At 37.5% G+C, this 10856-nt stretch overlaps 1 protein-coding gene across 1 annotated transcript in view; it reads left to right on the top strand.

The window, feature by feature from the left end:
* The first annotated feature begins 2419 nt into the window (after positions 1-2419).
* Positions 2420-10856, top strand: part of KIAA0586 (KIAA0586 ortholog) — a 74630-nt gene continuing 66193 nt past the window's right edge. Inside the window, exons 1-9 of the mRNA XM_009885588.1 lie at positions 2420-2437; positions 3505-3571; positions 4817-4883; positions 5560-5737; positions 6493-6726; positions 7256-7424; positions 7942-8109; positions 9135-9255; positions 10123-10267. Coding sequence (XP_009883890.1) covers positions 2420-2437; positions 3505-3571; positions 4817-4883; positions 5560-5737; positions 6493-6726; positions 7256-7424; positions 7942-8109; positions 9135-9255; positions 10123-10267 — 1167 coding nt within the window. The remainder of the gene's footprint in view (positions 2438-3504; positions 3572-4816; positions 4884-5559; positions 5738-6492; positions 6727-7255; positions 7425-7941; positions 8110-9134; positions 9256-10122; positions 10268-10856) is intronic.

The following is a 10856-nucleotide window of genomic DNA, read 5'->3' as shown; positions in this document are numbered from 1 at the left end:
GGGCCGGGCGCCGTTGCCACAGTAGCGGGTGCTTCCGGCGCGGGCAGGTGGCGGGTCTCTCTGTCTGTCAGGCCGCTGTGGAGGCCAGGCGTGCCCAGGCCGCGGCGGGTACCGTTCCCCGCAGCCTTCAGGTTGTTCTCCCTGCGCGGGGGGCAGGCAACGGGGCAGTAGTGGGGGCGGCTGCCTCCGTAGCGCCCGACCCGCAGGGACGCCTTCTTTGTTAGGGTGCTGCGTTTGGATTCCCTGTCAGAGCTGCGTGACGAGATCCTCATGGAAGAGGAAAGCAACTCCAGCCTCAGCCAGGACTCCTTGGCCAGTCTCACGGCGGGCGACGTGCTCATTCGCTCCACTGGTGTCCATAGGGAGAAGCCCCCTGATGCTGCGACGGGAGCTGGTGACCGTATGAAAAAAGTAACGATAGCTGTCAAGAAGCTTCGTGAAGCGGATTCTCCCCGCCAGGCAGCCGATGCGGCTTCGGCTGGAGGCGGCACAGGCTGCGTTCCTCCAGCCTTGTTAGTGAACGGGGCTCCGTGTGGGGGAGTAACCCACGGCACCCCCCGCAGCGCGGCACCAGGTGCGTGATTCACCGTGAGTGTTCAGCTTAGGTTTGAGGTAAAAACGCTGTGTAGTGTTTTCAGTCGTGTAGTACGTTTATAATCAAGGAATTTTTGCATTCTAGTGCTGCAGATAACACTCTTTTAAAAGTTGCGTGCGTTTGTTTGTTTTAACAAACTGTTTCGCGCGTGAGAAGCGACTTGTGCAGGGTGAGGTGGTCAGGCAGAGCTCCTGTTAACAGAACTGCAGTCTTGACTCCAGATTCCTAATCCAATTAATTTAGGCAATTATCATCTTTATCATAAAAATCATTGCTGTCACCCTGCCATTTCACAAATACACTAGGCAGGAAGGTTTTAGGCAGCATCAGAGGATAAAACAGTGTATGTATGCAGGGGTCTAAAGAAGAATGTTAATAAGGTTCATGCCTTTCTGTCACGGTTTTTATTGCAGGCTGTGGCTCATCTTTTCAGGCACTGTATGTATCTCTTCAATTTTATGCCCAAAGTATAGCAGCAAGCAGATCTGTGCCTAACAGAACATTGCTCCTACCGACAGACAGCTCTGAGTAGTCCCAATATTTGGACCTTCTTTGTGTTTTCATGGAATTTTTTAGGTTTATACTGGAAGAGAGATCAGAAGTGTTTTAAACACTTCTCTTTCTCTGCTTCTTTAAAGGTGATTTTTTTCTGGAGAGCTGGGGCTAGTAGATGCTCAAGCTATAGCTGTACAAGCTTGTCTTTTTAAAGAAATGTTTATTGGACATTTGAAATGTAATAGATGTTGGAAATAGACATTATGAGAAAGTCATTCAGCTCTAGTCGTCTTTATTTGCAGATTTTTTGCAGGTTTTATGGAACAATATGATTTTCAGAGCTGGTCAGTTAAACAACTATTCAAAAAAACTCTTAAGAAAAAACAAACTTCCCTGCTAACTATGATAACTTTAAATGTAACTTGTTAAAATTCTTTTTATTCCCTTGTGATCTTGGAAGGCAAATGAGCCCTACCCTTCCTAAACCCCACCTGCTTGACACAAACAACATACACTGGTCAACTGCCTGTACCAATGAAGCTTACATACATGAGTAAACAATATGAAAAAACAACTAATTACATGCTTTTCTGTAATGTTTTAAAAAATATATTTGTAGTAATAAGTAAATAATTATAAATTTTCTTTTTTTTAATAGAATGGAACTGTGGTGATGTACCATGTGCTCTTTAAATTCAGAACTGACACAATCTGTGCTACTTATCTAGTCAGACAGAATATTCATTTTCTTTCTTTAAAATGCATATCAATTACAGTCGTTGAAGTTTGGGGAAGGGATTTTAGTCTTTTTGGTGTCAAGGTTCAAACAGCTTCAAAAGATGTTATTTTTATAGTGTTAGGAAGACATATTGGTCTCTGACACAATTAAAATGTGTACTGTCCTCAGTGTCCTTCTTCTGTAAGGTATGTTATCATATAATTATAATTGTCTCTCTAGACAAGTCACTTCCTATATTCCTATGATCTTTAGACTTGAATTTGAGATAGACATTGTTGATTTTTTTAATGCTCTGTTTTGCAGAGACTTTCTCACATATTGTAAAGCAAGACTATAATCCAGGCCCACAGAATTCATTAACGTTTGTAAGCTTCAGCTTGATGACTGTGGTCATTTGTGTTATGAAAGTCATTATGTTTAGATATTCAAAGATACAGGCAGAAGAAAGATTGGGATTTGGCTTTGTCAAGGTATACTGAAAATGTATAACAAATCATTATAACCACAGTAAAACTGCTTTTATTTTAGGAGTTCTGAGTACTAAAGGAGGTCCAGAACGTCTGCCTTCAGTAGAAAATCCTACAGAACCCATGTTTTTATCACAAATGGTACGAAACGTTATTGTTATTTCCTGCAATCCTGAACTAAGAGAACATCATTTTTCTCAAAAAGTTGTAGCTTCTGTAAAAGCATAGCAAATCTTTGGCTCGGCTTCTGCACCATAACTGTGCAGCTGCTTTCCTCTTTGAGTTGCTGCTAATGTGACATGCTAAGTGTTTGGAGGGGCTTTATTTACTGTAATGCTGCGTAATTAACACTGAGATTTGGTTTTAAGTTTTAGTGTAATTCTTCCTTTGAAAAAGCGGTTACACATGGCACAATATTTGCTTAAAAACCCTAAAACTTTGTGTAGATTTTTTCTTCTTCATATCATTGATAATGAAATTGACATTATTTTATGTGGAACTCTTTAATACTTACAATTAAAAGGATTATTTGCTTGTGATTTGTTTGTTGTATCTTCCATACAGTGGAGACTTGTCTATAGGGCATCCATACTGTGGTGAGCATGTATGAGGCTAAAATTAACCTATGCTGTGAAAGGATTGCAGCAAAGTCTCTGCATGGCTCTAAGTAGATGTAGTGAGCTGAACAAAAGTCTCAGAATTATGGTGGAGTGTTCCACCATCAAATAAAGTTAAGAGGTTTTTATATTGCCTTTATGACTCCTCACAGACTTTGATTATTTGTGAATTGCACTTAAAGAAAATTCAGCTCCGTGACTTCAGTTCTACAGTGTTATGTGTGCTGAATTCTATGTGTACAAACAATCCTGAATTGTTTGAGATTAGCAACCTTTATAAACTTAAACATGTAGTTTCAGTATTAGTTCTTTGGCCATAAATGAGAATATCCTTATCAGCACTTAAAATACTTACTCTTAATTTGAATTGTGTTTCTAGTTTTTTTTGTCCCTAAAATGTCATGTGAGTTCTTGACTACAAAGTCCAGATGATTCTGTGATAGAAGTCTTACCATGTTTTATTCCAAGACCTTGTGTTAGCGTGTGGAGATGCTTACATTTGTGTATTCAGCAATTCCATCTGCTTCTAAAATTTTGGATATGGATACCAGAAGCTTTGATGTATGCTTTTTGGCTCTTCTTGTTTTGAAGGATTCTCCTAGAGAAGCTGAAGTACAAGATCCTTCACTGCTACTGGAAGATAGTAGAAGACCTAAAGGTAAGACACATCGATGCACTGCTACAACCCCTTTTTTTGTAAGAAAACTGATTAAAGGGAGGTTTCGTTTTAGGTATTTTTCTTCAATATAGAAGCTTTTGAGTAAAAATATTCAAAGGTTTCTGATACAATGATAATTGTAATTTGCATTCTTAAATTTTGCAAATTTTACTTCAGTCTTGCTGGCATTACACTAGCTTATATAGCTTTTGTAATTAGCTGGGAGGGCTTCTACCAGTGCATGAGAATGCTGAGATTTCCTTTTGCAAATGGAACTATTCATGTCTATGAATAGAGAATTTAGGGGGGACACACCTTGTTTAGATGGAGGATTGGGGAGGGATGCACATTGTTTGGATGCATTTTCCTGTTGTGAGTAGTTGTACTACAAATACATATTTTTCTGCAAGCAAGCTACAACATAAAAAGTATATATATAAAATCGAAGAAATCCCATTGTCAATGCCTTTTCCTTGTGAATCTGCCAGTCAGTTTCAGACAGATTTGGGGAAATGAAGACTTTTTGAAGAAAATACGCTTCTGCAGGTTTCTTGGATATCTGTGGCTGTGTAGAGGAAAGAAACACAAATCAATACCCCTATTTAAGGCCAAAAAGCAGTACTTAGTTTCCTCTTTTGTGCCTACAGAGGCAGTAGCTAGCTTATTTATCAACATGTGTGTACTAGCTGTGTGTAATTAGCAGTAGAGAAACACTGAACCTGCGACATCTTGGGTTGTTACCTCTGCCCAGCAAACAGTGGATGAAGGAGAGCCTACAATCCTTTTAGTATAATTAAAAGCTATGAAGAAGATTTGTTGTAATTATGATGTCTGTGGGGACATATTCATATCACAGTTCTATCTTTTTAAATTATTTTTCTTTCAAGTTAGAATTTATTGAATGGGTTGTCTGAGCTCAAGTTACCTTGTATATGGCATTTTCCCCCACTTTTTATGAAGGTAAGGTGTTGTCATTTTCACAGCATACCAAAATAGATTTTGATACTAACATTCAGTACTGTATAATGTTATGTTAAATGAAGCCTACTCTTACTCTCATCGTGATTGAAGTCTGCTACTTAGTGAAGGGAAACTATTTGTTATTGCAATAGATAATGTGGTGTGTGCAGGCAATGGATTATTCGCATCAAAATTGTACATGTTGTTGAAATAATGCTTTGTGTCTACCTCTAAAATTTTGTGTCAGTTAACTTGACAAAGTATATTTTATATCCTTCCCCACAGATGATGTTTTTATTTCTCAATATGCTACTGGCCAGAAAGAGGCTTTGAGAGCAGCATTAAAACAAAAGTAAGTATGTGGTGTTGTTTGTGTCTCAGCTGTTCTGTTTCTGCACAGATATACTACTATACTACTTCTTCAGTTTCTGCCAAAATGCATAGCAAGTAAGGAAAAAGTGTTCTTTATTGTTCTCTGTTAGTATTCTTGTTCTGTCTGTGAAGGTGTTTTCAGTTTTTGTTACTCGGAGCTCACTGGAGTGTCTTGGTTATTTTGCATATTTTTGGTAATGCCTTTAGACTATTTGAATTAATGATTTCATGAAACAAGAGTCAGGCAAGATCTGCTCTGATAGAGAATTCATTTTGTGTCAAAACAATATAATATTTTTAAAGACAGATAAGAACATATACTGTTTATTCATAGGATGGAATCTTCAAGATCAGAAATTTAGTTGGAGTTTGCTACTAGTACCTTGAACTCTGCAAAATACAACCTGTAAACATATTCTTTGTTGTGGTTGTAGTCATCACAGGGAAATGCCTGTTATATTAGAATCTGTAACACAATCCTGAGATTTCTCATGTCATGCTAAAAGTTGAGAATAAAATTATTTCTTAAGTGTCAAGAGCTTCAAGGAGAAATGCTTATATAAGTAGTGATATCAATGCTGCATGTCGGAAATCATTTGCTTGGAGGGGATATGGAGAAAACTATGTCATTTACAGCCACTTTTTTATTTTTATAGAACTCAAAATACTCCTGTACTTAAGGAGGTGAAGGTACAGCTCTTAGGAAATGCCTCCACAGAAAAAAAGGAAAATGTTGGTCATGACACCAGGGGAGCATACAGGGAAGTTGATTGTGCAACAACCATCGCAGCAGCAACTGCTGCTGCAATTGCTACTACAGCTCCACTTCTTAAAGTGAGTAAATAGCTTGTGGTAATACTAGTTCTTTGACACTTAAAATAGTAAGTGTTTTAAGCACACCTGAAATTGTTGATATTAGAGCCGGAGAGACTGAATGTGTCTGATTACTGATTTTTGTGTGTTAGTAATCTCAGACTTACTGACCAATATACCAGAGAGTGCTAATTTGGCTTTGGCTGAATGGGCAAATGGACAGAGACCATTTGATTTATCTTTTAGGGTAATTTCATAGTATTGGTAAACCACCAGATGTTAGGGCTAACTAGGATTTCATTTGCTTCTCTTGGGGAGCAAATCATTCCATGATGATGGGAAGGATGTCTTGTTCTCTTTGTGGAATCAGAATAGTTTGGGTTGGAAGGGACCTTTAAAGGTCATCTACTCCCACTGCCCTTCAATAAGTAGGGACACTTTCAACTAGATCAGGTTTTTCAGAGACCCCATCCAACCTGACCTTGAATGTTTCCAGCAATGGGGCATCTACCACCTCTCTAGGCAACCTGTTGCAGTGTTTCACCACCCTCCTTTCAAAAAAAAACCTAAAATAAAAAAATCTTCCCTGTAGTCTAAATCTACCCTCTTTTAGTTTAAAACCATTATCCCTTGTCCTATCCCTACAGGCCTTGCTAAAAAGTTTGTCCCCATCTTTCTTATAAGCCCCCTTTAAGTACTGAAAGGCCACATGCGTGCACCTTTTTTTTTTTTTTCAGTAAGGGTATCTTTTCCTTTTTTTTTTTTTCCCCTCCCAGGTTCAAAATGAATTGGAAGCAAAAGTTAACTCAGTTTCAACATTACTTCATAAACTACAGGAGACAGACAGACAATTACAGCGTGTTGCTGAACAGCAAACAAATACAAAGACTCAACATGAGAAGCCCCACTGTCACGAAGGAGTCAGTGAGCTTGCAAAACAAATGAATGCTTTCATGGTACAACAGATTCAACATCTGGAAAAATTACATGAGCAACAAATAAATATTCAGGTAACAATGCAGAAGCTTTAGCTTAATCACTTCTTCTGTATCTCAGTGTTAATGTTATAATAATTTGGATTATATCTTAGTATTGAAAGAAAGATCCGGTGGCCAACACATGAGCTTAGAGCTTTTCGGAAGAAGTTTTTTTTCTGGTTCTGTCCCAGATATCTGCTCCCCTTCCCCCCCCTGTAATTTTTGTCTGTGGCAAGTAAATGCAAAAATTGTGAAATGTTCTCATTCCCACTAAAATTGTTTAGAGGTTTGTTATTGAAAAAACTTCATTAAATAAGTATCCAGTCAGACTAAACATCTAAGAACAGTTACAAACTGTTTCTTTGTGGAGTCCTCCATGATTTTTTGAAAGGCAGAATAATATCCAAGCACGTCTGTGTTCCAAGGTGTTGTAAATGGCTTCTCTGTCAAATAGCATGTCAAAATCTGTTTAATATGATTACAAGGCAAATATTCATGCTTCAGGTTATACCTGGGGAATCTGGTGCATATATCAGAAATATTTTGCAATTTTGTCTTTTAGTCTCATCTCATTAGCTCTGCAGTCAACATGGGTGGCTTACAGCAAATTCACCTACCTTCCTCCAGTCTCATGACAAAACAGTCTGAGAAGCCGGAACAGCAATTGCTTACTAATGGAGTGTCTTCATGCCAGGGCGCTTTATTTCCTATCAGTGGTCCATGTGCCCAAGGTAAAGAAAAATTCTTAGTGTCTTACTTTTAGTGTTAGTTTTGCATTAATTTTGTTTCCGTTAATATTGGATTGTACATCACATCAGTAATAAGTAGTAAACGTTTCTTATGTATAATTAATTTTTATTGCCTAATATACTGTATAACATATACCAGTTATTCTGAAAATGTTCCAGTTTAAATTAAAGTGAGAATCTGGCATTTACTAATGGCTTAGTACGCACCAAGAGAGGCCTAGACTTAGCCTAAAATAATCTTACTGAGAAATAATCTGTGTGGAAGCTTGTAAAGAACTAACTCATGCTATGGTTGGGGGGTTTTTTTGATCCCTTTACAATAGTACTTGCAAATATGAAACTTTCTCCTATTTACTTTTTAACTAGTTCTGTAATGTTTTGCATTTTTGTGAAAAATTCATAATGCTGGCATGTTGGTATGTTGTTTTTTTCTAGATTTGTTTTCCTATGAAGAAAATTATTAACATTTAAATAACATTAATATTCTTTTTCCCTGAAGCATATTCAAGCCAATTTCAAAGTTGTGGCATTCATACACAAAAATCTCCTCTAAAGACACCAGTTCCTCGGAGATATGCTCCAGAACCTGTATCAAAAAATGTGAAAATCTCAAAGAAAGAGAACCCTGTTACAGAAAAGGAAAATATTCCCAAATCCACACACGAAGGTACTGTGAGTAAGACACTCCTGTCCTCCACTGGCATGAATAGTATGGCCTGAGGTTTACTTTGTGTGGTCTTCACCTTAATCTGAGCTGTTGGGTTGCTGGCACTTAAATACATATATTCTGGGTATTTGAAAGTATTTCTGGGAAGGGTTAATTTTGTGGATAAGTTACTTAGTCTTAACTGACTAAAGACTTAATCACAGTACTGATCTAACCTATAGCATCTCAACGTGATTGCTAGCTCAAATGTTTTCTCAGATGAAAAAGTGAATGACTGTTCATTGTCAGGTTTAAGGAAGATTATATAGAATAATGAAAAGCTCAGGATCTATTTAATAACTTAGTCATTATCATTGGCTGAATGATTTTTTCTTTTCATGAAAACATGCATTCATGGGGTCTGTAGGCCATCGTAATGAAAATAGCATTTGTAAAGCAAAGGAAGAAATTTTCTTTTACTGCTTCTGAGGAGTTTAGTGGTGTGAAATTCAGTTTTGAAGATTTCATAAAAAAATAAAGCATCCTTTTTAGCTGGTTGTATTCAGAATTGCTTGAGGATACAAGACTGAGGAAGAACATTTAAAAGATCCAGCCATTGTACTCTACAACGGACAAAATGCCTGTTTGTGTCTTTGTCATATCCTTGTCAGACTGCTGCTTCTATCTCTTTTTCACAAAACTGTCACGTATTCCTGTTGTTCTGTGAGTGTAGGAATAAATGAAATGAGATAAAGGAAGAAGAAGAAATCTGTGACATTATGGATAGAATGTTCCTCTGTGACTCAGTTATTTGCTGTCAGTTTCATTTACCTGTTTTCTGACTTTGTGAAGCAGTCATAGATTAGTGTGAGTGGTTTTGTGACTTGTCTTATCTGTAGTAAATCTGTATTTTAAAATTAAAAAATTTTTATTACTATCCTTGGTGATTATTATATAATGGTGAAATATCTGGAAAGGAAAAGAAAGTATTACATATATTGAACAAACTTAACAGTGAATGTAACTTTCTTTTTTTTCTGCCTTAGGTGAAGGGAGATTTCTTGAGCATATTCTGAATTCTCAAGAAATGCCACTGAGGCAAAATGAGTTTTCTGAGAAGGCAACATTAAACACTAATAAAATGAGGTGGCATTCTGAGAGAGACAGGTAAATAGATGTAACAATCCAAAATTGAGAAAGATTTTTCATTTGTTTGAATGAAATCAAAAAAGATGTATTAGATACTGATGGTGTAATAGAGTCACTGGTATGGCCCCTGAGTCTGACAAAGCTGCGCTTGAAGTAAAACCCTGGAGCACTGGTACTTCTAGTCTACTTTTGCATTTCTGTCATACTGAAGGTAGATGAAAGCTCGTTGCTAAGGATAGTTCATAACGCCTTTCTTGGAAGTCGGTGGGTGTTACTTGGAGTGCTTTTCTGTCTTCTGAGTGTATTTCTTCTATTGCAGCAGCTTGTGGAGTAGTGCCAGGGAGCCAGCTGTACAGGCATTGTGTTTGAGAGGAACTGCCCTTGTCAGTGAGACTTCAAGCTGCCTGCTTATGGGAGCTGTATGAGAACACTTTGTTAGGAAGGAGCAGCATCAGCCTACCAGTTTCTAAGCTTTAGAGTGAGTTAGAAAATTTTTTTAGCAATCCAGTCTGAAACATACTTTCCCCTGGCAATAGGTTGATGTCATAATTTCATTAATACAATGAGAAACAGCTACGTAGATACTCTCTTATTTATGATGGTATAGAAAAAAATATTAATTGCTTCAAATGGAAAGGTATCCAATATTTAAATGTTGCTGAATTTTAAATGTAGTTCCACTGTTCAAAATACAAGTTCAAGGTGTTAAATGGTACACAGAGAAAACCCAACAACCTGTCTTTAACCTTAGGTGAAGAAGCGAATTCCACTTTATATAAGGTTGCGTATTCTTGCACTTTAAATTCATGCTCAGTTTCAAAGTTGGTTTCTTTCTTGGGCCACATGAGAAACCGTGAGACTTATTAGGAGTGTTTCTCCCATTAGGCATGCTGCTTTGCATACAGACTCATTCCCTGCTTTTGAAAGCTCCTTCCAAAATTGCAATTCAATTGAGAAAACAATGAAAAAAGCTGATGATTTACTTCAAGATCTTGGCCAGTTGAGAAGAGAAATGCGTGACATGCTACAGGTAAAGTCCATGTTATCAGAATGACCAAGACTTTGAATAAGGGGAATAAAAGATGTAGAGAAAAACTTAGAGGTCTGGTATCAATAGAAGTATTGCTCTTGCGTCTGCCTTTCTAAACAAATGCCAGTCTTTTTACAATTACTTGAAACGTTGCAGTCTTTGTGTGTGTAAGGGCTTTGAGCCTGAGTAATGTCTTAATGAGTATGCAATGGACTAGACTGTATAGGCTTTTACTGCCATTCTACCAAATGTAAAACAGGTTATTAAAAAAAGGGGGTTTTATTTATTTGTTTTAAGGTTCCAGATATTTTCAGTATCTGTTTTCTGCGTACTCTCTTTCTGTGGAAGTAGAGCTACAGAGCTGGTGTAACATCCACATTTGGGAAAGAACAGTGTTCTATTTATTTGCAGTCATCTTTAGAGATGACTTAAGCTACTTCCTTTCTCATTTTGCCATTTCTTTTTGTAGAGAGTGCTGCTTCCAAAGAACTGCTTGGCATACATCATTGTATTGTTTCTCATGCTAATGATTTTGTACCTTTGGTACTAGAATGGTTCTGTGCTGGCAACATGTAACATGTCTGGCTTT

The sequence above is a fragment of the Charadrius vociferus genome, unplaced genomic scaffold (genome assembly GCF_000708025.1).
Source record: "Charadrius vociferus isolate BGI_N301 unplaced genomic scaffold, ASM70802v2 scaffold355, whole genome shotgun sequence".
In the NCBI taxonomy this organism is placed as follows: Eukaryota; Metazoa; Chordata; class Aves; order Charadriiformes; family Charadriidae; genus Charadrius; species Charadrius vociferus.
Note: the sequence above shows the minus strand (reverse complement) of the source record. Positions and strands in the feature narration are given on the sequence as shown.